This window comes from Prunus avium, chromosome 6 (assembly GCF_965620075.1).
Source record: "Prunus avium chromosome 6, drPruAviu1.hap1.1, whole genome shotgun sequence".
Taxonomy (NCBI): Eukaryota; Viridiplantae; Streptophyta; class Magnoliopsida; order Rosales; family Rosaceae; genus Prunus; species Prunus avium.
In genome coordinates, this window is record NC_142289.1 from 13,736,359 (window position 1) to 13,757,866 (window position 21,508).

The following is a 21,508-nucleotide window of genomic DNA, read 5'->3' on the forward strand; positions in this document are numbered from 1 at the left end:
CAGCAAAAACACTACGCTGAAGGGTGAGGGTGCCAAAGGGCATCATAGTATGTCGCAAAGCGATGTGCCTAGGCATGAGGGTGCTGAAGGTGTGAAGCTTGCGTGTTGCAAGGCGATGTGGCTAGGCACGAGGGTGCCGAAGGTGACACAAAACTTACGTGTCGCAAGGCAATGTGGCTAGGCACGAGGGTGCCGAAGGTGACACAAAACTTACGTGTCGCAAGGCAATGTGGCTAGGCACTTGGATGCCGAAGGCGTCACCAAGCTTGCGTGTCGCAAGGCGATGTGGCCAGGCACAAGGGTGCCGAAGGCGTCGCAAAGCTTGCATGTTGCAAGGCGATGTGGCCAGGCACTTGGGTGCCGAAGGCGTCGCAAAGCTTGTGTGTCGCAAGGCGATGTGGCCAGGCACTTGGGTGCCGAAGGCGTCGTAAAGCTTGCGTGTAGCAAGGCGATGTGGCCAGGCATTTGGGTGCCGAAGTCGACACAAAGCTTGCATGTCGCAAGGCAATGTGGCTTGGCACTTGGGTGCCGAAGGCGTCACAAAGCTTGTGTATCGCAAGGCGATGTGGCTAGGCACAAGGGTGCCGAAGGCGACACAAAGCTTGCATGTCGCAAGGCAATGTGACTAGGCACTTGGGTGCCGAAGACGACACAAAACTTGCATGTCGCAAGGCAATGTGGCATGGGCACGAGGGTGCCGAAGGCATAAGGCGTTGCCAAATGCACAAGGGTGCTAAAGGGAAGAATGCAAGTGTGCATTTGTTATTATTATTTTCATAAATTTGGGTACCTTGTGGACATTTGGCATGTCCTTGGAGCTGGGCCTTCAAGGCTTCGGAAGGAAGAATTAGGGGCTTGATGCCGCGAGTTTCCAAGTTCTTGGTAGGTGGGCCTCATGAGCTGGGTTTTGTGCTCTGTGGAGCTGGGCTGCAAGGGGTTAGGCAAGAGAAATTTGCGTGATGTAAGCCATGGCCTGAACATGGGCCTTGTCGTTCTGCATGGTCCAGTGGCAATGATTTTCTCTAGGGCCTAAGTACCTTAAGCAAGGGCTGGGGGCTTCCAGATTTGGCAATGATTTTTTTTTTTTTAATGACGTCAGCAAAAAAGTTAGCAATTCTCTCCTTACCTTCTGCAATTTTTTTTTTTTTTTTTTGTGGCTAGGTCAGCCATTGGGCAGTCCCCAAATTCCTTCTGCATGCTACTTGCTGTTCGGCCATTCCAGCACCCCCCGCCCCCTTTTTTTTTTTTTTTTTTTTTTTTGGGAACTAGGTCATCTTTTGGAGCTAGGTCAGCAAAAAGGAGCTAGGTCATATTTTGGACCTAGTGCTCCGATCTACTCTGCCTAACCCTTGCCGAACGGCAATGGTGGATCGGAAAGATTTTGAGGCCCTTTTTGGGTTTTGGCAGGATCTAAGAGGGGAGAAGGTTTTTGAGGGCCCGGTCATCGAAAGATTTTGGCAAAAAGGTGGATTTGGGCTTAGAGGCCTTTCGTCAAGGTCTTAGGGCTGGCTGAAACTAGGAGAGGGTCTGGGCTCTTGGAAAGGGGGCTAGGTTTTGAAAATATGGTGGAAGACTCCCTTCATATAAGAGCCTGCGAGATTGTGAGGATGCTGGGCTTGGAGCCTTTATGAGGTGAAAAACAGACCTGGGTCTTGCTAAGCCTTCGGTTTATCTCTATCTCAACGTCTCTATTAGGGGTGGGCATTGGAACCGGAAAATCGCAAAAACCGAACCAAACCAATCCGAAAAAAACCGAAAAAAACCGAAAAAAACCGTGTTGATCGGAAAAGTCAAAAACCGAAATAAATCCAAACCGAACCGGTTCAGACCGATTCCGGTTCCGATTTTTCACTCTAAAGAACCGGTCCAATCCGAATCAGTCCAATAGAGTTAATTAATATATATATTTTTATATTATATATATATTTATATTTGAAATTATGAATGATGTGTATGCTACTACCATAGGTAGCGCACACAGGATTACACAAAATAAAATAGCCGTAAGTGACTTAGGGTTTTTTATTTCTTCGTTTTTTCCTCCCCTCCCATCCCATTACGTTTCTTCCTCCCCTTTCGTTTCATACTCAGCCAGCCGCAACCGATTCCAAACCTCTCTCTCAGCCATCACGTCACGCCTCTCTCTACCGCCGCTCTTCTCTCAGCCTCTCTCAGTCGCCGTCGTCACGCAGGTCAGATTCTCTCTCTCTCTCTATCTTTTTTTTTTCCCCAATTCGATTTTCTGACCCTCTCTGTCCTCCAGCAAATCGGAGATTCCATTCGCTCGCAGCGTCCACCTCTTCGTCTCGCATAGCTCTCTGTCTCTGTCTCTCTCTCAGGTACTGTTCATCTCCCTCTCTCTCTCTCTCTCTCTCTTTCAGCTCATCTTCGATTCTGTTACTAGGGTTTTGCATCTGTTTGGGTATTTAGGTTTTGATTGTGTGTGCATCTGTTTACCCGCTCCTTCCTTGCGAAAAATCAATGCTGGAGGAGCTACCGATTGTTGTTTGCAGATTTATGTCTTCTCCTTTGCAGATTTATTTTTGATTTTTGTTTTGTTGGTGGAGTCAAACAGTATTTTGATTTTCTGTTTATCTTGTTTTTTGATTTTCTGTTTATTTTGATTTGTATTCATTGAATATGTCATGTCTTGTTCTGGAAAAACCATCACGAGTGTGTAACAATTGGTGCCAATCTATTTTTTGACAGAGTAAGGAAGTGAAGCAATTTGATAAGTTATACTGATTTTTATCATTGTATTGTTCCCTGCATATTCTTCTTCCAGATTTGTGGCAAATTGGAAGCTGCTCATATTGTGAAAAAGTTTGAAGTTCAAGTGAATAAGAAGGTTTCCTGATAATCTTTTTAAGCAAACATCGTTTCTCTTGATTCCATGCTCAATATTGTGTTTCAATATTTGCAGTCCTTTTTATAATATGATTTTTCCTTGCTTTAGGTGAGTATTGCTTTCAGTTCCAATATTTGTTTCTGTTTACTGCAAAAGTTAGTTAGGGTCATAATTTAAATTCATGATAAATTTGAATGACAGTTCAATTGCTTGTTATTGTTGAGCAGCTATGTTTTATTTAAAGTGAGTGCATTAATTTCTTGAGCAGCTATGTTTTATTTAAAGTGATGAATGTTAAAAAGATTTTGTAGTTTGATGTTATTGTTGGTGTTAGCCAGTGAAATCCTTTGTTAAAAAGATCTGCTAGGTTCACTTGGTGTACTCGGTGTTCTGAGATGCGGCAACAAAAGAACAAAAGAATGGAGTTATAATTTTAAATTTGACGGTAATTTAATTTGTTTTATTATGTGTATTTTCATGTTGGTTGTAATTTTAAATTTAATATTGGATTGTTTTATTATTTTTGTCAAAGAATAGTGATTGTTTCAATATGGGAATTGGGCCAATTGTGATGTTTAAGGCCCAAAAATTTTAAAAATCAGATGGTCTTGAAGCTTAAATACACAAAAAAACCAAACTGGGCTTACAGCAAGCCCAAACCGTGAGAACCGGAAACCGGTAGGTCCGGGTTGGTTCGGATTTTGGTATGGATTTTAAGCAAAACCGGTCCAAACCGAACCGGTCTGCATTTTCGGTTCAGGTTCTATATTTTAACAAAAACCGGTCCAAACCGGACCGTGCCCACGCCTAGTCTCTATTTATCTCTATCTCACTCTGATTTTAGGGTTAGGGTCTCTGTTTCGTCCGCTTTCCATTTCAATTTCTCTCGCCTTCCAGTTATGGCGAACCGTACAGACCCGTCGGCCAAGAGCATAAGGGGGACGAACCCACAGAACCTGGTGGAGAAGATTGTACGGTCGAAGATATACCAGAACACGTACTGGAAGGAGCAGTGCTTCGGGTTGACGGCCGAAACCCTAGTGGACAAAGCCATGGAGCTTGACCACATCGGTGGGACCTTCGGAGGTAACCGTAAGCCCACGCCTTTTATGTGCCTCGTGATGAAGATGCTTCAGATCCAGCCCGAGAAGGAGATCGTTATTGAGTTCATAAAAAACGACGACTACAAGTGAGTTTTATTGTCCAGTTAATTAATTGCTTTTATTAGTAACTGGAATTGGTTTTGGACGTGCTTATGTGATTAACAATGTGCATGCTCTGGTAGCTGGGAGAATTAGTGTTGAAGGGAAAGGAAGGGGAATTTGTGGAGTGTTGTGGTTTTTGCTGAGAAATCCTAATCCGAAATTTGTGTTTTAGATGTTGAATTCTTTCAGATGCGGAATGAGATATTTTGGGTGGTTTGGATATATGTATGAAAGGAATAGTATTGTTTTGCTTTATGTAAAAAATGTAGGAGATATATCTGATATTCTTTGTTGTGTTAGGTGGAGGTAATGGAAGGATACGGGAAATAATAGTCTTGTTGTTTATATGATATGAAGAGGAAATTGGTGATTTCTGTTTGTGAATTTTTGTTTAGGAAGGTCGAAACAGAAGGGGTTGGGATAATAGTGCAAGTTGGTTTGGTAGGGTGGAGACTGTTTTTGTTATGTTCTGGTTGAAGTAGCTTTATGATTCTTAACGCTGAATATATTTATTTTTCATATTTAATGTGGACAAGGAGCATTTTTGCGTATCCAAAAATTAACATTTATTATTTGGGTTTCAGATATGTCCGGATACTTGGTGCATTTTATTTGCGTCTTACGGGCACCGATACTGATGTGTACCAGTACCTAGAGCCTCTGTACAATGACTATCGGAAGTTGAGGAGAAAATTGGCTGATGGGAGTAAGTTATATGATCATCTGTGAAGTTTGCATTGATTAGCATACTTACTATTGGATTTTAACGAGAATGCTAATAATCTCTTGCTCTAATTGTATCAGATTATGCCTTGACGCATGTGGATGAGGTTATTGATGAACTTCTGACAAAAGATTACTCATGTGACATTGCGATGCCACGAATTAAGAAAAGGTGGTTATTTATTGGAATAAAAATTTCCTAGCTGATTTTATCATGGTGGCTTCTTTTGTTTTTTTTTTATTTTTTTTTTTACTATAGACATAGTTGAATATCCTCAACCTTCTTTACGTTTGGAATGCATCTTGGCCTGTTTTTGTATTTGGCCCCTTGTATCTCTCCCCTGTTCTAGGTTTCCATGAGGGTCCATTTTTACTTCTACAATTTTAGGTTTGTGTATGTAATTTCTTGCTATATTCATACAGATGGACTCTGGAAGCAACTGGTTCATTGGAACTGAGAAAAAGTGCTTTGGAGGAGGACTTTGAGGAGGAGGAAGAGAAAGAGGAGAACGATCAACTTGATGGAATGGATGATGAAATCCATGATAGGGATTATTATCGTGGCCGAAGCCCTGTAAGGGAAAGGGACAGGGATAGAAGACGTGACAGTCACAGATACAGGTTCGTTTCTCTGTTTGTGGCATATGATTTGTTTTTTAGACATGGAAGTAATGTTTATGTTGATCACTGATAGATGTTTCTTTCTAATATTTATATATATATATATATTTAACATAGTAAGGTACAGTACAGACTACTTGAATCGTGATGATTGACTGAGAATGAACAATTTTCATTTATACAAATTTTTTATGTTTACCATATATTAATTCTAACACAACTGGATTGTGTGTGTGTGTGTGTGTTGGTCGGTTGGGATGAAGGCTTGGTTAATAGCTCTGGGAATTAGATTGGTTGGGTTTTTATTCTTTGTGCTATGGTGTGTGAGCGGAGATATTTTGGATCTTCAGGTGATATCTGAATTAAACTGAATGTTACCATTTTGTTGATAACCGAGCTGAGAGCACGGAGTAATAGAATGAGAGCCAAAAGAAAAGAAAATAAAGCAAGTCTAAACTGATTTTTTTCCCTTTTATAAATGAGTGTCTGGGTAAACATAAAATCCATTTAAGTTATCTCAACTGATTTTCATTTGGGTTCTGCCTGTCTTTGGATGAACCAGTCTTGTAGCTGTTGTGGGAAATTTATTAGACTTTTACATCATAAAAATAATGACTTTTAAAGTGGAAGCTGTTGTCTGACTATTCAAATTCAGACTAGTACATTCATATGTCATTGAAGTTTCTACCATGGCATTTTAAGCCATAGGTGTTATATAATGGCTTCCTATAGTGATATCCCTGATCCTGCCAGGTTTCTCTGCACTGACAGTGTGCAGTGAGAAGTATGATGGATCGTACATTTTTCCTGCAGTGTAAATATGGTTCCCTGGTCGGTTGTGTCTTTTCTTATTTGGCATTTGGAGTAAATCCCGCTAAGTTGGTTAATTGAATGTCATTGGTTCTTTTTCTGGGAAGCCTTGTGGTTATTTTCATTTGTAAATGTTGAATTCTACCATATAGTTACTGTTTGTTGTTAAAAAAAGGATTGAATTTGAAACTGTCATCTTGAAGCTAACACTGCCATTTATGTTTCCTTATTTACTCCCATAAAACAGGGACCACGATTATGACAGAGACTATGATAGGGATAGAGACTATGACAGGGAACGCGGACATGGACGAGAAAGAGATAGGAATAGAGACAGAGATAGGGATTGGGACCGTTATCGACTAAGAGATGAAAAGGATCTTGGTCGTGATAGGGGGCGGGATAGGCGAGAGAGGGATCGTGGCAGGAGGAGGAGCTATTCAAGGAGCAGAAGTCGGAGTAGGGATCGTGAGGGTGGGGATAATCGCAAAAGACATGGCCGCAGCAGCATGAGTCCCAGGAGACGGGATGGGCATGATGAGCATGGCACTCGTGAGGAGTCAAAGAAGAAGAAAGAAAAGAAGGAGAAGAAGACTGATGGGACAGACCATCCAGATCCAGAGATTGCTGAAGCGAACAGGCTCCGTGCATCTCTTGGATTGAAACCTCTGAAGATGTGATAATGTTGGTTGACTAGTTCATGTTAATGTGAATGTATTTCATCTGTCTTTGGATTTGTGAACCTTTTACAGCTAGTGCTTTCAGTATCTCCTGTACATCCATTAAGTGGCACTCGAGTTCATGTAAAGATCATTTTTACTGATTGTTCAGGCAGTCATTTTTCAGGATAAACTGTAACTCTTGGTTTTGTGTATGGTATGGACTAAAACAATTGCCGTGCATTTGTGAAAGCGTTAACAACAGTATTTAATATAACAAGGACTAAATACTTTTAGAACAAGATCCATCCATATCATGGTATGATCTCAGTTATCAAAATGCCATTTTCATCATACTGAAGGGTGCCAGATAAATTCACTGGCCTGCACTTGCCTCCCATTAGAATCCTCTTCTTGCATAACTCCTGGGCACCTCATTCTTCCATAGCTTTGCTATCTTCTTGCTTTGAATTGTCTTCCCCATCGATCTCCCTACTTACCATCTTTGTTAGGGACTTTGCCATTCTCGACTTCAGCAATTAGTCGGCATGAATTTTGATGGAACCAAATTCAAGTTACCTGAACTTTCTTGCTCCCCAGTCACCCTGAAAGTACCATGAGCAACACCAATATCAACTCTTTTAGCATTTTCACCTTTTTTTTGGGGGGGGGGGGGGGGGGGGGGTAAAAAGGGAGGGTCAAACCCCAAACCAACAAAAAACTTAGCCAGAGGCTAAACTAACCCAACGAGTTCTAGGAACTCCTAATAAGTCATCAACTAATAAAGAACCAAGCCAGCTTGGGGCAGCATCAAGCACACACAGCCCAAGATCAAGATTATGGCTCCACTTAGCCAAACAATCCGCCACAGCATTCCTTTCCCTGTAGATGTGGCTCACAGAACAAACACCAATTTGTCTCACCATCGCACAACAACTAGCAATCAAGGAAGCTAGAGGATGGGAGCCAAGCCTAGAATGCTGCTGAACTGGGAGTACAGCCGTAGCAGCATCCAAGCATTTTCACCTTTGATATAACAAAAAGGTACACATAGGTTAGTATCATCATCATTGGCTCTGTTGTTGAACTTGGTTTTGCTCATGGTACACTAATACACTATATATATCATCAACATAAATGAAAACGGGAACACTAATATATTTTCACACACTCTCTCTCTCTCTCTCACACACACAAAAGAGTTAAGACTGGGTGATTACATTAGTAATTATATATTTATACACACACACACACACAAAAGAGTAAGACTGGTTGATTATGTTAGTAATTAACTATGTGATGAAGCCTTTGACCAAATATTCTACAGACCAATTCTTTAACTCTGTGTAATTAGATACATTAAAGCTATAACGCTTCAACAAGTATATATAGATTATGCAATCCTGGTAAAAGCAAAGACTTGACTGCTAAGTTTAACCTTTTTGGTATATTTTCTACTATATATTTCTGTGCATTTCGCATGTAGGTCTTGCTATTAATTGTTTGGATTTGGACTTTGGAGTTAGCTTGCCGTTGCTTTCGTTACTACTGTCCTACCACTTATATACTTTGGTACTCATCTGGTTTTAATGCACTAACCCAGTTCTATTATCTAGATATCTCCTCATAAAATCGTGAGTGTCTGCATTTAAAAGTGGTGCATTTCTCTGCTTTTATAATTTGTTATGATCTTTTGTATGGTTTGGATGTGTCGAAATGCACCAATTCTAAATGTAAAGACTCGAACCCTCATCAATTGCTATTTGTGACTCTGTATATGCAATACGTCATTTCCCTTCTTCTCCACATTGATTTTCTATTTCTTTTTATAGGGATATCCTCGCTGATTTGGGTTTGGGTTTTACTTGGTCTTCGTATGAACTTGGCTCACTTTTGTTTCATTTTGAGTTTGGTGAGGTGTTGTACTGCTGGGCGGGATTTTTTTATACGACCTTGGCTGATCTGTTGTTTAATTATACTATGTATTTACCTGATGTTTACAATTACTAACTATATTTCATTTGCAGATGGGGATATTAAAGCTAACTATGATCTCCCGGTATGATTCAAAGAGTCATGCCTTCTTTGGATGATTTGCAAAGTTTGTATACAGGATATCTTCAAAAGTTTAGAAAATATATAAACAGATAAATGATTGAAATAGATGGTCCCAAGACTCCATTACAAGACAAAGGAATTGAAGCTACAACAATAATTGACGTTGTGTGTACAAGTACAAAATTATAGCTTGAACAATAATGAACTAATCCAGCCACAACTACATTCAAAGTTCAATTTCCACAAGCATCGACTATTACTTCACAGAACCATTATTGATATTGGGTGAAATATTTTCTGCATCCTTGCACAAAGAGGACCTGCATAAGAAATAAGAAATTATATATTTAAGATAAAACAACGATTCCTTGTGGGCTTCCCATCTCTAAAGTTTCATCTATTAAAGCAAAAAATAACAAAAATATTGGTCAATGGGACATTGGTAAACAATAGCAAAGAATACTGTACCAGAAAACAAAATAGAATAACTTAGCCAAAACCATACAAAAACAAAGACCAATTAGTAGCCAAATCCATATAACCCATACATCAGTGCTGTCTGTTTTTCCGATTCCAACCTTCGTGATTTCCAACGAAACCCAAATATTTTTAGTAAACAATCCCATACCATAAGAAAATCAGAAAACTTTGTATAAGCAAAATGAAAAATATCCATATATCATAAAGCAAAAAAAATAAAAATATTCTAACCTGGAGGAGCAGCAGTGATATTGCCAGGGATGAGAGCACACTGTAGTGAAGGTGTTGAAAAAAAGAAATAAAAATATTCTAACCTGGAGGAGCAGCTGTGATATTGCCAGGGATGAGAGCACACTGTAGTGAAGGTGTTGAAAATAAGAAATAAAAATATTATAACCTGGAGGAGCAGCTGTGATATTGCCAGGGATGATAGCACATGGAAGAGAAGGTGTTGTGGTGGAAGAAAGAAACAGATGTTAGTAGATTGGAGGAGTAAGCGCGGGAAATTTTGGCTCTTACCAAAAGATTGAAAAGCTCTAATAGAAATAGAAGTTCTCAATGATGTTTTAAATCTACAGCGTACAAGGAATCTAACGGTGACAAATAGAAGTCCGCATCCACTCCGCACACTTGCACTTCGCAATGGAGAAAGTCCCCTGTGTTAGATATTGAATTATTGTTGATGACATAGGAAAGATATTGCTTCACGCAAACCAGAAATTGATCACATTTGAAAAGTGATGTTCATGATAGATTCCATATACTATCCATCAGACCTGACTTTAGTAGTTGGTGATAAAACCATTAACAACTAAATAAAATGCTGCCTTTAATCAATCAGCTAGAAATATCCCAGGATGAGTGACCCACTGGGAAGTTGCTCGTGAGCTCCCATAAACAAAACCGTGAGGGCAGAGAGGGGGGCCCAAAGCGGACAATATCGTGCTAGGGGAGTCGGGTCGTGACTAAATGGTATCAGAGCTGGACCCCGACCGGAAGTGTGCCAGCGAGAACGCTGGGCCCCAAGGGGGGTGGATTGTAAGACCCATGTCTTGGGGAAACAAGAACGGTAGGCAATCCCACATCGCTTGGGGAGGGAAAGGTGAAGTGCTTAAATGTGTGGGCACTTCTCTTCCTAGCACGAGGCCTTTTGGGAGCTCACTGGTTTCGAATTCTTAGGAACTCCGAAGTTAAGCGAGTTGGGGGCCAGAGAAATCCCAGGATGGGTGACCCACTGGGAAGTTGCTCGTGAGCTCCCAGAAACAAAACCGTGAGGGCAGAGAGGGGGGCCCAAAGCGGACAATATCGTGCTAAGGGAGTCGGGTCGTGACAATGTGTCAACCAATCAGCACATGTGTCTTTACGACAAATTGGACATGCAAACCTTCCTTTGGTAGACCATCCGAATAGGTTTCCATAAGCTGGAAAGTCATTTACTGTCCACATCAAAACAGCTTTTAGGTTGAACGTCTCCTTATTAAATGCATCATACACCTTCACCCCATTATTCCATAGATCTTTTAAATCATCTATAAGTGGTGCCAAATAAATGTCTATGTCATTACCTGGCTGTTTTGGACCTGGGATTAGTAAAGTCAACATCAAACTCTCCTTAGACATGCATAACCAAGGAGGCAAATTATATACAACCAAGATAATTGGTCAGCAACTATATCTAGAACTAAGATCTTGAAAAGGGTTAAAACCATCAGTACAAAGGCCAAATCTAATATTTCGAGGGTCTAATCCAAAAGAAGGTCACTTCTTGTTTATCCTATCCCATGCCAAGGAATCAACAGGATGTCTCATCTTACCATCTTGACTTTTATGTGTTGAGTGCCACCTTAACTGTTCAGTTGTCTCAGTTATTGCATACATCCTCCTCAATCGTGGTACTATTGGAAAGTAACACAATACTTTTGCAGGGACTCCCTTTTCAATTTTAGAATTGCGTTGATTCACTTTCCATCTCGAAGAACCACATTTAGGACATTCCTCTACCATCTCAAGATCATTTCTAAATAGACAACAATTATTCACTCATGCATGTATCTTCTCATATCCAAGTTCAAATGCCTTAAATATCTTTTTGGTTGTATATAATGAACCAGGAAGTGTGTTATTTTCTAGTAGCATATCACCAAAAATTTGAAGCATTTCATCAAAAGAATTATCTGTAAGACTATGTGTTGCTTTATACTTCAACAAAGCAACAATTGCTGACATCTTTGTATACTTAGTACAAGCAGGAAACAAAGGAGTTTCAACTTCTCTAACAAAATTTTCAATTTCTGCCTCTTTACTTTCACAAGGTTACCCCTCAACTTCATCATTTTGGAAATAAAAGTCATGGTGCAACCTTTATGCCTCAGGCATTTCCACATCTTCATATTGAACATTATTACTTGGACTTTCACCATGAAAAACCCAAGTGGTGTACACAGGATCCATGCCTTTTATGACCAAGTGTTCATACACTAAATTAAAGTGGTGATGTTGTAGGTTTCTGCATTCCAAACAAGGGCATACTATAATATCTAAGTTTACCACATGTCTTTGTGCTACATTGACAAACTAACGTGCTCCCTTTCTATATTCATATGAAAATCTATGATAAAGTTTTATTTAATAAAAAAGATAAAGTTAATAGTACTGAAAACCTAATACTCTTTCAAGTTATATATGGTCAACCTGTTAAATTGTAGCCATTCTTTATCCATCTGAGAAACAAATTACATCATATATCTGTTACTCCATTTATATGAAGAAGAAAAAAACTAAAATCAAATAAAGACAAAAAAATAATAGTGAGGAATTGAAATAGAAACCTTTGCAAGAGTAGTAGTATTGGAGTTTATAGTTGGTGCCCACTTCCTAGTCCATTCAATTTCAAACAATTTCTTTCATTGCTTCCTTCACCAGATTCTTTGCCTTTCTCACCGTCTCTTCCTTCACCAGCTTCTTTGTCTTTCATGGCTTCATTCTTACTAACCATTTTAATGATGGGTCTTGGGTAATCATTCCAAAACATGATTCCTTCCCCTACTACTTTTCATCCTTGTTACAACCTTTTTTTTTTTTTTTTGTAATCATTCCCAAAACATGATTCCTTCCCCTGCTTTTTCATTTTTGTTACATAAAAAAAAGTACAAAAACTAAAAGTAAAAAAAAAGTTGGAAAGCGAATTTCTTTTTCAATGAGGCATGGCTTGGTTAAAGTGGATCAGCACAAGGGGCAGAGAAATCTAAAAATATATATATTAGTTTATGTACACGTGATCATCATCAATATATATTATAAATAAAAAAAAATAAACAAACAATAACACTTTCTTCTTCATCATCTTCTTCTTCTTCTTCTTCCTCATCATCTTTATCGTCATCATCTGGCCACGCTTCAAATTTGCACGATAGGAGCCTTTAGTTTTGCGCTCTGAATCTCCTCTCCCGGGTTTTCAAGCACAGATTCTTACGGCTCATCACTTGAGCTTCCAAAAATCACTATCTTAGCTTCAGCAAAACTAGAGTCGTGATCTCCGCGTTTGCGTTTACTCGGTCGCTCCGAGGCCTCCTGTCGTTTTGGCATCTCTTTAGAATAAAAAGTTATCATCTTTGATAACTTTTCATTTTCTGCCCACAAAATCTCAAGCTGGTGTCGATGCTCCTCTTCCCTCTCTGTCTTATCCTTTTTCAGTCATCTGTTGTCACGCTGATATTCATCAACCAATTTCTGCTCTGCCGTCAACTGAGCTTTTAAGAATTGCACCTCATGAGTTTTTGCAATGAGGCGATGCCCCACACTTGCGATACATGCCGCACTCTGCACGCCCATTGCCACAACATCGCTCATTATGCGGTTGTCATTCCTCATTCCCAGTATGCGCAGATCCCTGGGAGTCACCAAACTTCTCGGAACTCCAATGGCAACATTGTTGTCAAGGAGTAACGAGTCGTTGACGGCCACGGGTCCTCGTGAGGACACAAAATAGGGCGCCCAGATAGGTTCAAGTGGTTGCACCCTTGTCTGTATTGGCGGAGCTAAACTAAGATCCAGATAAGATTGGAAGGAATAGGACATTTTCTTTCTGCTTTTCTTTTCTTTTTCTCTCCGTTCTCTTTCTTCCACTCCTTCCAATTTATGGACGTAGTTTTAGAGAAACCCTAGCAATCACAGCTTCAACCGTCTTCAACTTTGTCGCGAATTTCTATGGCGTCTTGTCTTGTCTCTTATTAATTGCGTCCGTTCAGAAAGGTTTGTCGCGACAAAATTGAAAACGTGGGAAATCAAAAAGAGAGAAAACAAGGAGGAAAAGAAAGCAGAGAGAAAGAAAAAAAAAAATCAAATTAAGACAGAAAAATAATAGTGAGGAATTGAAATATAGAAACCTTTGCAAGAGTAGTAATATTGGAGTTTTTAGTTGGTGCCCACTTCCCAGTCCATTCAATTTCAAACAATTTCTTTCATGGCTTCCTTCACCAGCTTCTTTGCCTTTCTCACCGTCTCTTCCTTCACCAGCTTCTTTGTCTTTCATGGCTTCATTCTTACTAACCATTTTTCATCCTTGTTACAACCTTCTTTTTTTTTGTAATCATTCCCAAAACATGATTCCTTCCCCTGCTTTTTCATTTTTGTTACATAAAAAAAAGTACAAAAAGTAAAAATAAAAAAAAAGTTGGAAAGCGAATTCCTTTTTCAAGGAGGCATGGCTTGGTTAAAGTGGATCAGCAAAAGGGGTAGAGAAATTTAAAAATATATATATTAGTTTAAGTACACGTGATCATCATCAATATATATTATAATTCTAAGAAATCCCACCATTAACTCTCTTTCATTGTTGGGGCCAACTCCTTAACTTTTCAGTATTATAGTTAATTGCGTCCGTTCAACCGTCTTCAACTTTGTCGCGACTTTCTATGGTGTCTTGTCTTGTCTCTCATTAATTGCGTCCGTTCAGAAAGGTTTGTCGCGACAAAATTGAAAATGCGGGAAATCAAAAAAAGAGAAAACAATGAAGAAAAGAAAGCAGAGAGAAAAAAAAAAATCAAATTAAGACAAAAATAATAGTGAGGAATTGAAATAGAAACCTTTGCAAGAATAGTAGTATTGGAGTTTATAGTTGGTGCCCACTTCCTCGTCCATTCAATTTCAAACAATTTCTTTCATGGCTTCCTTCACCATCTTCTTTGCCTTTCTCACCGTCTCTTCCTTCACCAGTTTCTTTGTCTTTCATGGCTTCATTCTTACTAACCATTTTTCATCCTTGTTACAAACTTTTCTTTTTTTTTTGTAATCATTCCCAAAACATGATTCCTTCCCCTGCTTTTTCATTTTTGTTACATTAAAAAAAAGTACAAAAAGTAAAAATAAAAAAAAAGTTGGAAAGCGAATTCCTTTTTCAAGGAGGCATGACTTGGTTAAAGTGGATCAGTACAAGGGGCAAAGAAATCTAAAAAAATATATTAGAATTTATGTACACGTGATCATCATCAATATATATTATAAATCTAATAAATCCCACCATTAACTCTCTTTCATTGTTGGGGCCAACTCCTTAACTTTTCATTATTATAGTTAATTGCGTCCGTTCAACCGTCTTCAACTTTGTCGCGACTTTCTATGACGTCTTGTCTTGTCTCTCATTAATTGCGTCCGTTCAGAAAGGTTTGTCGTGACAAAATTGAAAACGCAGGAAATCAAAAAGAGAGAAAACAAGGAGGAAAAGAAAACATAGAGAAAAAAACATCAAATTAAGACAAAAATAATAGTGAGTTATTGAAATATAGAAACCTTTGCAAGAGTAGTAGTATTGGAGTTTATAGTTGGTGCCCACTTCCCAGTCCATTCAATTTCAAACAATTTCTTTCATGGCTTCCTTCACCAGCTTCTTTGCCTTTCTCACCATCTCTTCCTTCACCAACTTCTTTGTCTTTCATGGCTTCATTCTTACTAACCATTTTTCATCATTGTTACAACCTTTTTTTATTTTTTTTATTTTGTTATTTTTGTAATCATTCCCAAAACATGATTCCTTCCCCTGCTTTTTCATTTTTGTTACTTTAAAAAAAAGTACAAAAAGTAAAAATAAAAAAATATTGGAAAGCGAATTCCTTTTTCGAGGAGGCATGGCTTGGTTAAAGTGGATCAGCACATGGGGCAGAGAAATCTAAAAATATATATATTAGTTTATGTACACGTGATCATCATCAATATATATTATAAATCTAAGAAATGCCACCATTTACTCTCTTTCATTGTTGGGGCAAGTCCTTAACTTTTCATTATTATAGTTAATTGTGTCCGTTCAACCGTCTTCAACTTTGTCGCGACTTTCTATGGCGTCTTGTCTTGTCTCTCATTAATTGCGTCCGTTTAGAAAGGTTTGCCGCGACAAAATTGAAAACATGGGAAATCAAAAGAGAGAAAAACAAAGAGGAAAAGAAAGCAGAGAGAAAAAAAAAATCAAAATCTTTAAGCTCTCTGGATATTTTCTTCCTGTTCCTCTTTCTTTTCTTCTTTGTTTTCTCTCTTCTGCGTGGATTTTCCACTCCTTCCAATTTATAGACGTAGTTTTAGAGAAACCCTAGCAATTACAGCTTCAACTGTCCTCAACTTTGTCGCGACTTTCTATGGGTTGAATTTGGTGAGTAGAGTGCTTATTAAATATTATATTTGTTTCACAATTCAATATATCATTTTTATTCATTTATATTAGGGTAAATTAGTAATTCAATAAATAGTTTGGTAGTATGATGTACTTAGTTAATTTTAGGGTTTCTTTAGCAGCACTCTAAATATATTATTAAACCTGATTTATTAGTTTAAATAATATATTTCTAGGGTTAGCTTCTTTTCCATGTGGCGCCTTCTAATTGGACGTAGGATTTATTTGCTCCCACAATATAAACCTCATATTTCGAAGATACTATTGATTTTCTTGCCAAAAAGAAGAAGAAAGACATTGATGTTTTATTTTTGAAAAAAAAAAGGAGAGGAGATGAAAGGTTTGTTCTAGTGTATGGTCTCTTTCTTTTGTTACTGATCATGATTATTTAGCAGAAAGAGAGAAGTTCATCTATATTGAAAGCCACAATTGAGTGACCAAAATACATACATATATAGTGAAACAGAACATTAAGATTAAAACATTAATGTCTACAAACTAAACAAATATTAAAGACAGCACCATATCATTGAGATCAATGACAGGTTTATATCCAACAGCATTAATATTACAGCTCAAATCTAAGATAGCCCACATGAACTAACAACAAGGCTATATATAGCTCCTCCTCTATTCTGGCTGATCATAGTTCAAGTATTGCTTTAGCAGTTCTTCACACCCAGCCAACGGCTGATCCTTGAAGAACCCCATGTTATTTGCGTAATGCTTGTCCTTAACGACGCCATTGTAACGGGTGACCACCACGTTAGCACGGCTACGTCCCGGGTCTGCTGATTTACAGTCATTTACTGGGCTGCTAACAAGAACAGACTCACAGATTTGGTCCTCATGGTCATCTTCAACCAAAATGTTGTATGTTCCAGTTGCGTCGGTCTCTCCCTCAACACTGTAAGCAAGCTGCAAGGTGTTCCTGTATTTGCACTCAATTCTCACAGTTGCACCTAGTTAACAAGCACAGCATAACACACAATTCAAACAAATATAATGTTTAGAAAAATCATCATACGTTTGTTCCGTCTATAACAGGTAAGACTCATCTGTCACATAATGTGTTTAGCTATGTGATCAGAAAATGCTATATGCGAGTCAACATAACTTATGGGGTTACAAGGAGTACCGGGAATGTAAGTGGTGGCAGTGGTCTCAAAACCACAACGGCAAGTGTCGCAGTAGACGCGGCCTTGAATGTGGAAGGGGTTGCCCAATGTGCGTGCGCTGACAAGCCCCGGAAGCACACAGAGAGCAAACAACAACAAAACCCTAGAGATGGCCATAGCTAAATAGAAACAACAGCAATCAATTAAGTGTTGGCTGAGCCAAGTCCAAAGAGAGGAGGGAAATGCTTGAAGAAACTGAAGTGTAAAATGTGAAGAAACAAGTGAAAGCAAATGGGATTTAGTGCATTCATATAATAGTGAGGGTCTTGGATCAGTCACATGCACCGCCATTGAAATAGAGAGCGTCTTGCGGGCCATTTCGTGTGCCCTTTCCTCCGCTGGGCATTAACTGCAAGGAGTAAGATCCATTTTCTGCCAACATTTTATAATATTTGGGGCATGAATTAAGATTATAAAATAAGAACCTGTCTTATATCTATTGCATGCGAAAGAATGGAGAAAGTCTTTTCACATTGGCTGCCATTCACGTTCACATTACCAAAATAGGAGAGAAACTTTTGTGACCGTAAACATATCCATAATTCATGCTCGCATATTTTGGGCTGCTTTTAATATTTTTAAAATTCTCAAATAAAAAAGTTAACAGAGTTAACCCTCTGTTATGCTAGTTGACACCAATTTGGGAGAGGGAAGATGAATGAGACACCAATTTGGGGACACGGATCCGCTCCCGATCAGAAGAGGCCTAACCACCTAATGCCTATGTTATGGAGAATAGTGCAAAACAAATTACAAGAAGAAGAAAACAATGGACCTTATGAGTAGGAGGCACATTCAACAAATTGTTGTTGGGGCTTTTTCTTTTCCTTTAACTTCTTAAATGTCCTGTATCCATGGAACATTCATATGTTTCGAAAGCACCTTTTGTGGAAATTACATCTATAACTTAATCTCTTTGTTTAAAAATAAATAAAAAATAAAAAATTCCCAATGAAGAAGGCCTAGGGACGGTAGGAAATGTCTCCTATATTAGTATATTGGCTACACAAGTCCTAAAGAAGGGAGTTGGATATTTTTCTTCTTCCTCTTTTGAGTACTGTAGACCTACTACATTTATACGTGCATGTGCATGACCTAGAGTGATGGATGCGAAAGAATTAATATATGATCTCCCGAAGCAGATCCATGGACAAAGAAGTCGAAGTTGACTAAGCTTTGCAAAATATATTATAGAGGAATTCTAGTGCAGGTTGTGGAACCTAGAGACAAAATCGTCGTATCCAACACATCTTCTATTCATTGCTCAATATCATTTTGCTTATATTGTGGCCATCTTTAATACTAAAAATGAAGAAAAACATGTGCATAATACATATAATATATATCTTTGATGCACACTTCTTGGGTTCTGGAGTCAGCAACCGATGCATCACATGGGATCAAGTGATCTACATTCGGTTGTGTTTCTTTAAGAGTATTCCCTTTTTCTCAATATGGGAGTACTTTTTTTTTTTTTTTTTCTTTGGGGTTGGTTTTTTTTTTCTTTTTATAATATATATATATGCATACTCTTTTTATATATATAATTATTAATTAAGAGTGGAAGCATTACAAAAGCCGGAAAGCCCAAACAAAACAGCCCAGGCCTACTTCTGCCCCTGGTTCGACCTCTCCAAGGTTTAAGAATGCAGAAGAGTAAAGAATCTCTAAGTTTTCTTGCCCCGAATATGAGTAGTGACAGCCTAGCCCCAAAGGCCTAATTTAAGTAATATGCTATGTTTTGATATATATATATATTTTATTTTTATTTCTGATGCCTAAGGTCCCGTTTGGGATTGATTTTTTTTTTTTTGGCCAAAAACCTGCTTCACTTTAAGGTGTTTGGTAAAAATAAAATATCCTGATTATTTTAAAAGCAGTGGCCTTTTGACAGCAGCTTTTAAAAGTAGGCTCTGGTTGCTTTTCAAAGCTTTCAAAAGAAGCAGAGATGAACCTTTTATGAATTTTTTTAATTCCCAAAATACCATCATTCATTTTAAAAAATGACACCACCTCCACTTCCACATCTAACTCCACCACTTGCACCACCACATTCACAACCACCGCCGCCACCGCCACCACCACCACCACATCCTCCTCCTCTTCATCCTCCGCCACCACCTCCACAACCGCCATCTCCACCATTACCACAACTGCCATCTCAACCACCACCACCACCACAACCACCAACTCCACTTTCATCACCACCACTACCACCACTACCTCCACTCCATCACCACCACCACTACCACCACATGATTAGTACATAACACTTTCAACATCATGTCTATTTTAGTCATTATTGACAGTTACAACAATTTTATATTAAAATTTACCAAACGATTTTGACACTACTTTTTGTACTAATAGCACTTTAAAAATATTGTTACCAAACATGGAGCTGCTTTATTTTACAGCTAATTATTTTCAAAGCACAACAGAATCAACTTTTTTTAAAAGTGACAACAATCCCAAATTGGTTGAACCGCAGTAAAGAGAAATATGAGCTTCGTTTTCCCATATCGTATGTGTTTTTAGTACTCACCCTCAAAACACCCCGAAATAGTCAATTGTTTCTCTGTGGCTTGAAAGGTTGGTTATTGCTTGCATGATGAGCACTCCATTTGTAGAGGTTAAAGGCTTCCGTATGCCTCAAAGCCCAGCTGCTCCTCCTAGTTAGTTTCCTTTAGGCTAAGTCTCATCCGTACTTCTTGTAAGATCCTTGTTGTGTAGATACAGCTGCACCAAAATGGATTAAGCTGCATCCTCAACTTGTGATACTCGCAAGTGCACGAGCCGTTCGTAGTATAGCATATGTAAGTGCGAGGTCGATTCCACAGGGATTGGTGATTGAATGATCCAATTTAGTTTCCCTACACAAAATAGAAACAAAAACAAAGAACATAAAACAAGGAAGAAAGAAATAAGTAACTCAAGCAAATAAGTTCCCAAGTTCAATTTAGATTAATGGATTGATTCTAGCTAAAGTATGATTAAGCCATGGTGTGTGGTCATAACCTTGTGTTCCTAATTCCCTAATTTGATCATTTGTTGTCTAACCTAAAATTAAGCATTAGGAACCCATTAAGCATAGAAGAACAATTTAAACAACCAAGCATGTATCTAATCCCTGTTGTCGAATGTCCATACATACTCTTCCTATTCATAGTTCAATTCGAATTAAAGCATGGTGTATACTCTTAATTCAAACCAAGATAGCTAACATGCAAGCCTAAATGGTGATCAATCATTCAAACTAGCATATTAACTTATAAGCATAATGAATAAGAACAAAAACCATAATTGAAACTTGAAAACTAATTAAACTTGAATACTTAAGAAAGAATGTACATTACAAGAAAAATAAATTACAACTAAGAAAACATTAAAGAAAGCTAGAATTGAGAACTAGAAAGCAAAACTAAGAGAATTTGAGGGAGAGAAGGGAAGGGAGCTCTAGAGAAGTGTTTGAGAGCTCCCCCCTTGGGGTGTGTTTACAAGCTTAGAGAACATCCCTATTTATAGGCCTAGGGGAAGTGAAAATCTGAATTCAATATGGCTAATGCATACAACACTTGTATTATAAAATCTTGAATTGGTTGATGCACTTCACCAATAAATCCCACCAGCAGCCCTAGCTCATCTTCATGTCACCATGACCAAGCTTCCAACCAGAAACAATAGCTCATCATGAGGTCAGCATGACCAGCAACTTCAAGGGCTTACAACTTGGGCTTCTCTTAAGCAAATGACGACTTTAAGATGTCCATTGTGAAGTTCAGAATGTGTCTGATCCAACCACACAAGTATTGGCCCAATCCAAGCTCGGATGAAGAAGATAAGTCTGAAATGAAATTCTAACTCAGTTTGCTCGCTAACAAAAATCCATCCTGAGCATGGATCTGTGTTTGCTAGGTAACAGACTCCATATTTATCCAATGGGGCTGAATGTTGGATATGTTATAGTATACACCCATTGGAACAACTTTCATGAAGAATGTTGCCTCATCCGAGCTATGTAGGTTGCTGAAACAAAGCTTGCAATATGACCTACGAAACTGGACTGGCAGGGGGCTGTAGCCAAAATGAGTTTGTCTTTAAGCTCTTCATCGATTCATCCAAATTAGGCCTTAACATGCTTGAATTGCATGAATTATGTTCTCTTGCTCTATTGGCCTACAAAACACACAAAGGGAGGGAAATAACATAGAAATCTAGGAAACTAAGCAAAAGAAGTAAGTAAATTTGGGCATGTATATGTATGA

At 38.5% G+C, this 21,508-nt stretch overlaps 2 protein-coding genes and 1 pseudogene across 17 annotated transcripts; 1 reads left to right on the forward strand and 2 right to left on the reverse strand.

Annotated features, from left to right (window-relative positions):
• The first annotated feature begins 2,020 nt into the window (after window positions 1–2,020).
• On the forward strand, window positions 2,021–7,059 carry LOC110772691 (pre-mRNA-splicing factor 38-like). Of its 16 annotated transcripts, none has more exons than XM_088255231.1 (9): window positions 2,021–2,192; window positions 2,264–2,339; window positions 2,786–2,848; window positions 3,183–3,293; window positions 3,693–4,037; window positions 4,638–4,759; window positions 4,858–4,948; window positions 5,200–5,397; window positions 6,455–7,059. In XM_088255231.1, exons 5-9 carry the CDS (start codon window positions 3,748–3,750, stop codon window positions 6,885–6,887), a joined length of 1,134 nt encoding a protein of 377 aa, XP_088111357.1. In that variant the 5' UTR covers window positions 2,021–2,192; window positions 2,264–2,339; window positions 2,786–2,848; window positions 3,183–3,293; window positions 3,693–3,747; the 3' UTR covers window positions 6,888–7,059. The 16 variants fall into 16 exon arrangements, with proteins under 16 accessions (XP_088111357.1, XP_088111356.1, XP_088111355.1 ...); XM_088255230.1 differs by having other exon boundaries at window positions 3,746–4,037; XM_088255229.1 differs by having other exon boundaries at window positions 3,187–3,293.
• A 3,108-nt stretch (window positions 7,060–10,167) lies between these two features.
• Window positions 10,168–11,855, reverse strand: LOC148293728 (uncharacterized; annotated as a pseudogene).
• A 4,664-nt stretch (window positions 11,856–16,519) lies between these two features.
• LOC110768453 (protein DOWNSTREAM OF FLC-like) lies at window positions 16,520–17,587 on the reverse strand. The gene is made up of 2 exons (XM_021972182.2): window positions 17,204–17,587; window positions 16,520–17,027 (listed from the first exon to the last, which is right to left on the reverse strand). The coding sequence occupies exons 1-2, from the start codon at window positions 17,559–17,561 to the stop codon at window positions 16,696–16,698; spliced, it is 690 nt and encodes a 229-aa protein (XP_021827874.2). The 5' UTR covers window positions 17,562–17,587; the 3' UTR covers window positions 16,520–16,695.
• Window positions 17,588–21,508: the final 3,921 nt, after the last annotated feature.